Raw genomic sequence first — 12,729 nt, 5'->3', positions numbered from 1 at the left:
ACAAGTTAACCATAAATGTATTTTTTGTATCCTATGCCGGACGAATTCAAGTTCATTTTATCTCCTCTTGTGTATATGAACCCTCCAACATTGTACAGTATTGTATTTTCATGTTACATTGATCTTATTCATGTTCTCATGTTATTGTTCTCTCTTTGGTATCCCCCCCCCTCACCCACCCCTTATGTAACACCTCCCCTGTATCTGTACAGAACCTTAAGCTATCCAGTTTCTCGATCTCTAAGTAAGTTCTTTGATTAAGACACTTAAAATTTGTAACTTAGTTTTCATTCTGTTTCCTGTTCATGGAAGTAAAACGCTCCTGAAAATGCTGTTATTGGTAAATTCGTATACAAGTCGTGGTGTTTAATTCAAAAAACACAACATTCACAGCTTTTTTAGTGAGAGTTTAGTTTCCTCCGAAAATAGAGGAAAAAACAACAGTTATCGGGAGAAAAATTTGTTGCACTTTTACCAGTTGCAAAGCATGATCGACAAGAAGCTTCACCACCTCTTGAAAATCGACATCTACAGCTCGCAGGAGAGAGTCGTTGGGTTTAACTCCTTCGTCGAGTAATGTTATCACCGGAACTGAAAAAAAAAATCAGAAACTTTTGAAAGGATCATGCTAGGTCAGAACATTAAATAAAGTATGTTAGAGGGTTACGACCAAAACTTCGAGTCCCCAGTGTAAATTTACATTTCAGTATCCGATTTTTAGTATAATACGTTCAAGCCCACTTTGAGAAAGTGCAGGCGAACGAAGTCGTCGATGAAAACGGCTGGACAACCCAGTTTATGCATACAGGATATTGATTCTGCTTCAGTCAAGTGTTATTGTAAATAAATGAAGAAAATTTCTCTCATTATTTTTGTAAATAGATATTCGGATTTGCTTTGTGCATGCATATTGTTAATACCCATAAGTGTAATAACAGTATAATGAACACGAATCGCATGGGATAATAAATTCATCATTAAAATATGATGAAATAAATGGGAAGGATATAATACAGCATGACAGGCACGCAACCACCATTTTTGTTATGGAAGGGCGGAGGATGGGGGGGGGGGTAAGATGTATGTCGTCCAGGGGAGGGATCAAAGGAGAGGGCTGGCTCCTCCCCTTTGGGAAATTTCGGTAAAATGGAGGGTACATTTAGATGCAAAATGGTGCTGATGCTGAAATGTTTGAACAATGTTGAAGAATTGTTCAAAAGTTTATGTTGTACTGCCCGTACAGACTTGTTGTATATTATATTGCACACTAGGAATTGTTCATAATATTATGTTTGACGGTAAGGGAGGGGAGGGGCGGGGTCGATTCTCCTTGATTTTATCCCGGAGGGGGAAAGTGGAAGTTTGAAGGAGGGGCAGTCTTAGTTATGTTAATTGTCTTAATTTCAGTAACAATCACTTCGCTTTGGTAAAAATTGAAATAGTGGCATGCTTACGAAGGAAGCCATTTTTGACGGCGATGTTCATGGCACTTAATCCTTGTGCGTCGACTGCGTTGATATCCAGCCCGCTCTGCGGGGCATTTTTGACCAATGTGGTCAACTGCGCTGAGTTGCCACTGGCAGCGGCGAAGAATAATTGTTCTTCCAATGACATGTTCTGGGTGTCATCTGTTAGCAACAAAAGAAGATTAGTGAAGTTCACTTTATGTAACTGCAGGGATAAAGAACATTTAGTTTTGATGTTCGATTACAAATTTTGGAAGTCCTAGTGCCTTTGACGTACGATAATATATATATATATAGCCTATATATAGCCTATATATAGCCTATATATAGCCTATATATAGCCTACATATAGCCTATATATAGCCTATATATAGCCTACATATAGCCTATATATAGCCTATATATAGCTATATATAGCCTATATATAGCCTATATATAGCCTATATATAGGCTATATATAGGCTATATATAGCCTATATATAGGCTATATATAGGCTATATATAGCCTATATATAGCCTATATATAGCCTATATATAGCCTACATATAGCCTACATATAGCCTATATATAGCCTATATATAGCCTATATAGCCTATATATAGCCTATATATAGCCTATATATAGCCTATATATAGCCTATATATAGCCTATATATAGCCTATATAGCCTATATATAGCCTATATATAGCCTATATATAGCCTATATATATATAGGAATAAAGGAGAAACTGTTAAACAACTATGCTGCATTTAGAGAAAGGCTGGATCTCGAGTGAGATACAATAATTGAATTAGGTAAGTGATTGGAAGTAAAGTATATATATATATATATATATATATAAATGAAAATCGTAATGAGTTGGGAAATCAAGAACAGTGAAAAACCACGGGCCTTCCGCTCTTTACGCGGACACCATAACCACTAGGCTATGGACGCTGATTGATATATATATATATATATATATATATATATATATATATATATATATATATATATATAAATATGAAATTAAAGAACGTTGCACCATTATGCGTTTATCGCTGTTGGTCTATACAGAGCAACAGGAAAAGATGAACGTAAAATAAACGTTACATTGACAATCCCTGAGGCCCCCTTAACCTCTTATAGCATCTTCGCCTCAAAAGTGACAATTTCATAAATACAATGTATCGCATGGTTGAAAAAAACAAGAGTAAACTTTTTCACCATTTTTTAAATTATTATTTCGTATTACTTTGTTATGAAAAGAGCGTTGCAAATTTAAATGGAAAGTTAATAATTATTATTTTTATGACTTTGTTATGAAAAAAATCGATGCAAAATTAAACATGGAAGTTAATAAAAACTGTACATGTTGTTTGATATGGGGCAGTTAATTAAAAAATGTCAACCTCATTCATCTTTGGTTCATAAAAACACGCCCAAATTGAATCTGCGTTAAAACATGACATTATTACTTACCTTCGATGATATTTTTACGAGGTTCTTCCTCGTTACTCGCCATCTTGCAAGCCTGACGTCACGAAAATGCTCGCTTCAAGTTTCTAAAGGAAATGCTTTGAGAAAGAAATAACAAGTTGTGCACGGTGGTTAAGCTTTGGGTTTTGTTGATACCAGTAACAATCGAAAAGTTGGTTCATTGCAAGTCAAGTTAGACTATATAGTAACTAATATATACTCCACTTACCCACAAGAGTCACCCGATGTAACGGTCACAATGATGCATCACATTGATGCATCACATTATACTGCATCACATAATTGAATCACATTGAAAAGGTCTACGATACTGCTCATCATGCACGTAACCTTGTTTGTTGAGCGTCGATGCACCACCAAATTAATGGGTGCATCACACCGATGCATCACGTTAGTGCATCACATTGATACATTATAGTTTAAGATGCGGGTAACCTTGTCTTTTGAGCGTCGATGCACGACCGAATTATTTTGTGCATCACACCGATGCTTCACATTAGTGCATCACATTGATACAGTATAGTTCATAATGCACGTAGCCTTGTATCTTAACCGTCGATGCACCACCAAATTAATTGGTGCATCACACCGATGCTTCACACGAGAGCATCACATTGATACATCATAGTTCAAAATGCACGTAACCTTGTATGTTTTGTGTCGATGCATCACCACATTATTTAGTGCATCACAGCGATGCATAGCAGTAGGGAAAACTCACATATCATCACAGTTTGGTAGACAAGACTGAGACTATTCTACCATATTAGTGTGGCGGAGGAAGGGATACAGGGTGTATAAGTGCCCTCACATTTCCATTTTCAATTTCTCCCTTTTATTAAAAAAAACACACACAAAATGAACACGTGTGGTCCATTTTGGATCATAGAAAGTACCCCTTTCTCACTTCCGTGAGTAAAAGTTTGTTCTTTGAAAGTGCCCTTGTGTTTTAACAAACATGGAAATTAACAGAGAGCCCTGTAGTTGAAAACTTATAATGAGAAAAAAATAATTAAAATATGCTCGTTTGCTGTTAACAAAAAAATAAGAAAAAACAAAACCATTGAGATACTGGAATTTGTGCTACGGAATGTATAGAGGATTCGTTTTGCTGGAGATTTAAGGTTTCCCCACCCCCCCCCCCATCAAATCAAAATCACATGTGCCACTGCCCCTTAATGTCTGACACCAACCCCCCCCCCCCCCCTCCTTCAGATGATATCCCACTTCCACCGTCCCGAGCCTATCATCAATTTTGCATTTTCTGTCACTATTACAAATCACAGCGACTGTCGAAAGGTCTCATGGGATTCAACAAGTAAAACATAACAGCTAGACCAACAAAAACAAACAAGATTTCTGCCTATTCAGACATAATTAATTCGGTAGATTGTCGCACCACTGTATCCGACGACGGACGGAGACCCCATGTAGGCCTACGCTATATATTCGTACCACTATATAGTGTACTCCATCTTCCAACCTTATAAACAATTGATTTTAAAGTGTTACTTTACACCTTCAAGGGAACGCTCAGAAGACACTAGTCTTTTATGGAAGTGGTCCCTAAGAGCTTATGTATTGTGACCGATTATTTTATATAGTTATTTATTTACACTGACTGACAGTTTACTGATCCTCAATGGGTTGTAACAAAAGAGAGTGGTACCAAAGTGAGGGTATGTATTCGTGACACTCGCCATGTATGTAAACATAATACAGTTTATATGCAGCGCAACGTTAAAGATATGGAATTCTCGTTGAATACGTGTACACTTTGGGAATACGCGGAAGATCAGGTCATTGGCCACAAAGGCAAGGACATTCGGACGGTTGGAAGGGCAGGGTAGGATGTGGCGATAGATAATTTATATATTTACCTCGGAGTATTTTTTTTTTTTTGGAAGAAATGCTGTAGTTTAGCCGAAATATATCAAGATGACCTAGAAAACTAAAAAAAAAAAAAAAAAAAAAAACTGAAGTGCTATCAATATTAGTACAGTTCTTCTGATTATCAATATATTTAGATTTAAAATAAATCCTTGGAATGCTCCTTTAAGGCTAAATTGATGACTTCGATAACTAAATGTTAATGTTCAATCCAATGTTTTATAAATTCAAATAACTCAATCAAAACATGTGACCTTTTTACGTCATATAAACAAAAAGAAAACAATTGGATATCATTCAACACCTTTTGTCCTTGGCAAATTTGTATAAAATGTATTTAAACATGTTATTTAATGCATTAAGAGTCTTTCCAATACTGTGTTGTGTGCTCATATAGGCGTAGGAGGCGTGGAGGGGTGGGGAGGGGACGCACCCCTCAACCAAATATTTTTGTGAAAATTCGAGCAATATGCTGAGAATCATTGAGGGCACCTACTGAAAGAAAATAAATTGTAATGATGTAGATAAAGGAAATGAATAGTTTAAAAAAAAAATGGTTGGTAATTAAAATAAAGTTCTAAGCTTGCCCGACTAAGTCGCCATTTCTAATTTAAAAGCCTATATGATATGTACATTAACTTTGTTGAACGCGAATAAAACTTAAAGTGGTATAGAACATACCAAACTGGACTGCACTACACTGTTTTGGCCAATTTACAACACATCAAAATTTAAAGTATGCTGTATTGGCCCAAAAATATGCTAGATATTCAGATATGGTCACCTTGGTCAAATTCTTTAAACTGTATTTATTACAACCGTTGAGGTAATTGTCCTCACAGGGACATTCAGTCATCTTGTGTGTTCCTTAAACATGTCTGAGAACAATATGGAGAGTGAAAACCTCAGGAACTTAGTACTTTTTGAAACCTTCTAGCAATTATAGCGTGCTATAATTTGGGGCCTATACAGACTATCTTTATACTTTTAAAAACGTAAGCTTGACTTGGTTGAGTTATATCTACAATGTTAACGAGACTATGTCTAATATTTCATAGGGAATTTTGGTAGTTCATATGGGAATTGTGTTGGGTTAGTTGAGTATGATGCGAAACCAGTTTTTCGTCAGTGAAACGGATAATTTCAGTGCAGGTATTGGCCCTTGATGTGTGTCCATGCGTGATATTATAGCTTACACGCGCCAACAACTTTAACTGCCATGCGTGTTTCGTGAACTGCTACCTTCCTTAATGTATAGTATAAGATACCAGCAACTTGTTTCAACCAATATTTTAATCTTTTAGCCGAGCTTCGTGACTTTGCAAACATGTACATGCGGCTAAGGTTTAATGCAGAAAATCAATATATTGCTAGGACTGTTCTGCAACCTGGTGAAACACTGCTTCCTCATAGCATAGGCTATTCTACCGAAGTTATTATATTATTTTCCAGTAATTTTTCTTGAACAGAGTGAACGTGATTGGTGCCATCGGACCAAAATGGACTGAATATGTCTGTTTTCTTCTCTCTATATAATATTTAATAAACTTATCAAGAGGGGAAAATAATGTTTCTAGTTAAACTTGCTTTGTAAATACAGATAACATTGACATCTAAGTGATTATTCTGAATTTACAAGTATAGCCTAATACATATACATGTATAACCTTACCAGACTATTCGTCTACACGAGTATATGTCTACCGGGCTATATCATTATAAATTTTCTAACGTGTTATGAGATTTCGATATAGAAAAAAAAATGCCCTATGTTTATCTAATGCCATTGAATGAATGTGATATGATATTCACTCATTAACTTGTCTATTAAGGCGTGGAAAAGTTAATCTTGTTTACGTAAATAAATTTACAGATATATCATTATTGGCTGTTAGCTCATCGCAGTAACTTCAGATTGGTCACTCGAGGTTTGCACTAATGGTTATATCTTATACTTACCTTGCAATGATCTTAATTAATCAAACTATTGGACACAACAGCTTTCTATGGAACGCCAAAATGACCACAAATAGTTACACGAAAGATCTTGTAAAAATAATTTCACACAGAATTAACGATTACTTCTTCCAGATTTCTCAAACTTCAGACTTTGAAACATCTTTTATGCCGATCCATCGTATGTCAAATCCAAAAGAAAGATGATTCATACAAGTCAAGATTATATCTAATTTTAATTATTTGAAATAAATTGTAAACATTCTAAAGAATTTATAGCATTGCCAAGAAAAAAATAAAAAAATGAAAAAAGAGGTTATTATAACAAATATTCCCTTCAGTTTCTTAAATTTGTAATTCAGGTGCCTTCGGTTTGCTTCAGGGTCAAAATAAGCCACAATAAAACTGCATTTCATACAATTTATCATATCAAATTTTGATTATTTGAAAGGAAATGTTTGAAATTTTAAAAGAAAAAGTTTCAATATAGGGTTCATTATTAAGCTCAATAGCATTCGTCCTTGACAAACTGTAATTATGATGAAGACAGACATGTTATTGGCGATGTCTATTGACGTGTTTGTTTTGCTTAATGATACATAACGACGTAATAAACCGTGTACTAAATTACGTAGTCCAGTCGTTTTGATTGATGACCATCGAGAAATTAAAGGGTAACTTTGCAGGAAATTATAGTGATTAGTGAAATATAAGTTACACAAGTATAGTAGCTGTTTTGAACATTTTTTAGTGTTATCTCACTTCACCCATGAACAACAGAATCCCCTCCACACTCCCCCCCCCCCCCCCCCGATGTCGCATTCGTTGCTACGAGCTTACGTTAGTTCCTTTGTTTAAATCTACATCATACTCCCATCCTTGCCTGGTCCCCAAACTTTACTCCCTCAGTCCGCTTTACTTCCTTATCACCTTCCCAATGCTCTCTCTTCCCCCTCCCTCTTAAATTTTATTGCGTCGAAAATACTGCACTGTGACTGGCCTCAACTCCCTTTCTAACCCTGCTCAGATTTGCACCCCCGATCCCCCTTTCCCATCCAGAGCCCTCCCCCTTAATCCCCATGCATGCTCCCTGCGCCCGCACCCCCATATAGCTCATAGTCACGGTTTGAAATATTATACTGTGACTGGTTGAGGTTTCGAACCGACAATTCCAATCATACCGTGTCCTAATGCAATGGATATAGTCTAACAGTTACAGATATAAAAAAAATGAGAATAAAATAAAAAATGAACAAAATAATGCGGCTTTTAATTTTTTTTTTTTGACGTTGGTACTAAAATATATCTTTGCCATATATCTTTCATTGGCAGAGAGACTGTTCGATTTCTCAGTTCAGTGACACTATGTATCTGTGCCTGCGATGGACACTAGTCGATAAGCGATAACATATCCGTTACTATTGCACACCAAGAGCCCGCAGAGAAGGAAATAACATATACGGTATATAAGCGCACTTTAACCAGTTAACATTGTTAGTGTTATACCGGTTTTGTTTATTTTATTGCAAAAAAAAAAAAACGAAGGTTGTACTGTGATTTAGTAAGAATGGACGAATGCACGTGACACAAATAAGAGGTTGTGCATTTGTTCGCATCCTGACAGTGTACATTTCCATGGTAACCATATCATATTCTTGTTTTCTGCCATAGTTATTAGTAATTCATTTGTAATCCCTTTGCAATTATCCCTTTAATAATCCTTACCCTGTGCACATGGTATACTTTACGTTGCTAGGTACGGTATACTTAATTATACAAAATACATCATCCAGTGTGTCTCTAAGTATAAAAATATTTGATTATCTGTCTAACAGAAGACAAAACATGCAGTGGAAATTACCTCATCAGTCAATGGAATTAATTTATCATGCTTTGAGCTCGGTTCCCTGTTTTGATGACAAAGATGAATGAGTGATTCCTTTAAAATTCATTACTTCACAAGTTCAGCAAGGGGGCCCCACGAAAATAACCTGAAAACTGGAAACAAGCCTATATACGCTACATAAGGTTTTTCGCTTGCAATGTAACGGCAATTTTCCAACTCACTGGTGTATACGATAAAGAAAATGTCATGTTTTGTATACATTGATATATGTTTTCTGAAGTCATTACAATTTTACATTAAATTTTTAAAATACTACGAAATATAAAACAACACATAAATAATTAAAGATAACGAGGAAGGGGGGTGGTGTTTATAAACACGTAGATTGGCATTTGCCAGTTTCTGGGTAATGCAGAGCAGGTTCTATAGGCCTAAAGAATTGAACGGTGTGGGGATCAGTGAAATATTTTTCGTAGAACTACGCAACTGTTATATGCACAGTGAATGTGGTAGCTTGTGTTATTCAAAATCATATACATTTGGATGTACAGGAGTGGTTCTAACAGAGCATAACACATTGTAAAAGTACTCAATTCATTATGGATTTTAATGATATTTTGTATAGTTAATTTTAATTACATTAACCGGGGAGGGGCGGGGGGGGGGGGATATAGCTTTCTGCTTCTTATAACAAAGGTGGGGAAGTGGGAGAAATGGGTGTTAAGAGGAAGGGTTAGGGAGGGAGCCTCGATGTGTTGGACCTTCGGATCATAAAATCGTTAGTCTTTTCCTGTTTAAATGTTACTAAAGTGTGAGCGCACAACACTTTATTTGTTGGATATAAGTCTAAAGCAAATTTAACCCGACTGAGAAGCCGCTTTAAAGTTGAAGATGCTCTCAAAAAACCGGACAAACGCTACTATTCCATTGTTTAACTGGCAGGTCAAAAACGCTACTATTCCATTGTTTAACTGGCAGGTCAAGTGCCATTAAATAGTCGGGAGATTATAGTACTCAGCAACTCCGACACAAGTAAACTAATGAACAAGTGATTAATTCCTTAGCAATTACAACTCAACATATTTTGCCGATTAGGTAATAACGGTACTTCTTTCTTTAGTGTAGGTGTTATACGGTATATGAATCTCGGGAAAAGCTGTGACTTGTCAACATATGTATATATATATATATATATATATATATATATATATATATATATATATATATATATATATATATATATATATATATATATATATATATATATTTATATATATATAGGCCTATATATATATATATAGACCTATATATATATGTTGATACTAGATGAGACTAGTGGAACACTAGTAGTTGTAACTCGGAGTTTCACGCTTTGTAGCGATCTTCAGACAACGTATTTTTTTAAGAGTTGTCTGAAGATCGCTACAAAGCGTGAAACTCCGAGTTACAACTACTAGTGTTCCACTAGTCTCATCTAGTATCAACATATATTCCGCTCTGTCCAATGGACATAGAGCACTCTGCGCCAAGATAGACGCCAACCTACTCTAGACCTATATATATATATATATATATATATATATATATATATATATATATATATACAACATATTTTGCCGATTAGGTATTAACGGTACTTCTTTCTTTAGTGTAGGTGTTATACGGTATATGAATCTCGGGAAAGCTGTGACTTGTCAACATATATGTATATATATATATATATATATATATATATATATATATATATATATATATATATATATATATATATATATATATATATATATATATATATATATATATATATATATATATATATATATATATATCTACGGCAAGGTCATTATTGCGTTCATTCATCCGCCTGTGATAATTTAATATCAAATTCTCTTATTGCATATGTTATTGTCATTAAATCGTTATTAAAAAAAAAAATCAAAAAAGGTAAAATGAAGAGACAGCGTGAGATACTATTTTAAGCGCCGATGAAATATTTAATCAATTCATATATACATTACATATAAGGAGGTGAACCAGGAATCTGCTATTTCTCCAAATAACAGTTTCCATGGGTGAACTACCAGTTAATACGGCTGTGTATGAAGTTCGCATGCAATGGGGTTGAGAGCGGATCAGTTGTTCGCTAGTTTGGTTTTCGTGCCCAGGTTCTTTCCTGGGTGACTTTTCTTAAAAAGTATATATGTAATGTTATTACTGAATTCGTTTAAAAAGGGCATAACAAAGGAAACCACTGATCCAATCATTTTGGATTATTTTTTGGGGCGCCAAAGCAATATTGCATGACAATTATACGTAATACCATACACACAATTAAGTGACCGACTGTGTGTCAAGTCTGTGTATGCAATATTTCTACGAAAGTTAGTATATATATGGTATTCTGAAACCTTTCAAAATTTAAGTCATAAATTAAATTAAACTATATACGTCTCTCATACTCATACGTAAAGAAAGAATGAATTGTTTAATATTCATTGGAAGAAACTTACATGAAAAATCGATGTGAGTCTAATGTGTTCAGCAATTTTCAAGTTATAAGATTTTTACATTTTAAAAATATTTCATCATTTTTGAGAACTTATATGCGATGAATTCAATAGCTAAAACATGGTTACGCATGCATGGGTTTGCCTCTTCCAGTTTGTATATATAACATGAAATAGATGCAGGTTAATTGTGTTTACCAGTATGAGATACCACTCCCCTCCCCCTTTTGAAGTTATAAGATTTTTACATTTTAAAAAAATTTCATCATTTTTGAGAATTATATGCGATGAATTCAATAGCTAAAACATGGTTACACATGCATGGGTTTGTCTCTTCCAGTTTGTATATATAACATGAAATAGATGAAGGTTAATTGTGTTTACCAGTATGAGATACCACCCCCTTCCCCATTTGAAGTTATATGATATGAGTCTATATGATATGAGTCTAATGTGTTCAGCAATTTTCAAATTGCATCTGTTTGGCTTTGAAGTTATACGATTTTTACATTCTAAAAATATTTCATCATTTTGAGAACTTATATGCGATGAATTCAATAGCTAAAACATGGTTACGCATGCATGGGTTTGTCTCTTCCAGTTTGTATATATAACATGAAATAGATGCAGGTTAATTGTGTTTACCAGTATGAGATACCACTCCCCTCCCCCTTTTGAAGTTATAAGATTTTTACATTTTAAAAATATTTCATCATTTTTGAGAATTATATGCGATGAATTCAATAGCTAAAACATGGTTACACATGCATGGGTTTGTCTCTTCCAGTTTGTATATATAACATGAAATAGATGAAGGTTAATTGTGTTTACCAGTATGAGACACCACCCCCTTCCCCATTTGAAGTTATATGATATGAGTCTATATGATATGAGTCTAATGTGTTCAGCAATTTTCAAATTGCATCTGTTTGGCTTTGAAGTTATACGATTTTTACATTCTAAAAATATTTCATCATTTTGAGAACTTATATGCGATGAATTCAATAGCTAAAACATGGTTACGCATGCATGGGTTTGTCTCTTCCAGTTTGTATATATATAACATGAAATAGATGCAGGTCAATTGTGTTTACCAGTATGATATACCACCCCCCCCCCTCCCAAAAAAGATTAATAAGTAAAAACAGAAATCAAACAAAATGCATTTTCCTTTTTAAAAGACGAAGGGGGTAACATCAAGAAAGCGTTAATAATTATTTTGTAGAGGAATTATAAAAAAAAAAAACTTACCGAATATTCCTTTACTTTATAGATATTTTATAGTCCAATCCAGAAATACAAATTCGCGTATTTCACCTCGTGACGTACCTGCAGAAGTTGTGCAACATCTGTTTTACAGCTCAATAATAAACCTGCTGAAATACTCGGACATACATAACAGTGTAGAGTTCGTGCGTGGTTCGTATCTACGGATGATTGTACGTATGGCTTCGAAAGTAGAACGGTTAACAGTTGATGGTAGTAACGTAAACGTACGCGCAGACTCAAACCTTAAGTCGAATTGATTTTAGCCTTAGTGTGATTTACTGCAGTACACACGATACACGTTACCTGGTATGGGGT

At 34.7% G+C, this 12,729-nt stretch overlaps 1 protein-coding gene across 1 annotated transcript in view; it reads right to left on the bottom strand.

Moving 5' to 3' along the window:
• The window catches only part of LOC139977311 (transient-receptor-potential-like protein), a 35,043-nt gene extending 22,314 nt beyond the window's left edge, over positions 1–12,729 (bottom strand). The window contains exons 1-4 of the mRNA XM_071986598.1: positions 12,397–12,729; positions 2,929–3,023; positions 1,455–1,628; positions 476–591 (exon numbers count right to left, since the gene is read on the bottom strand). Of these exons, the coding sequence (XP_071842699.1) occupies positions 476–591; positions 1,455–1,628; positions 2,929–2,971 (333 nt within the window). The 5' untranslated portion in view covers positions 2,972–3,023; positions 12,397–12,729. The remainder of the gene's footprint in view (positions 1–475; positions 592–1,454; positions 1,629–2,928; positions 3,024–12,396) is intronic.

Source organism: Apostichopus japonicus, chromosome 12 (assembly GCF_037975245.1).
Source record: "Apostichopus japonicus isolate 1M-3 chromosome 12, ASM3797524v1, whole genome shotgun sequence".
Taxonomy (NCBI): domain Eukaryota; kingdom Metazoa; phylum Echinodermata; class Holothuroidea; order Aspidochirotida; family Stichopodidae; genus Apostichopus; species Apostichopus japonicus.
This window is presented reverse-complemented; position numbering and strand designations above follow the sequence as displayed.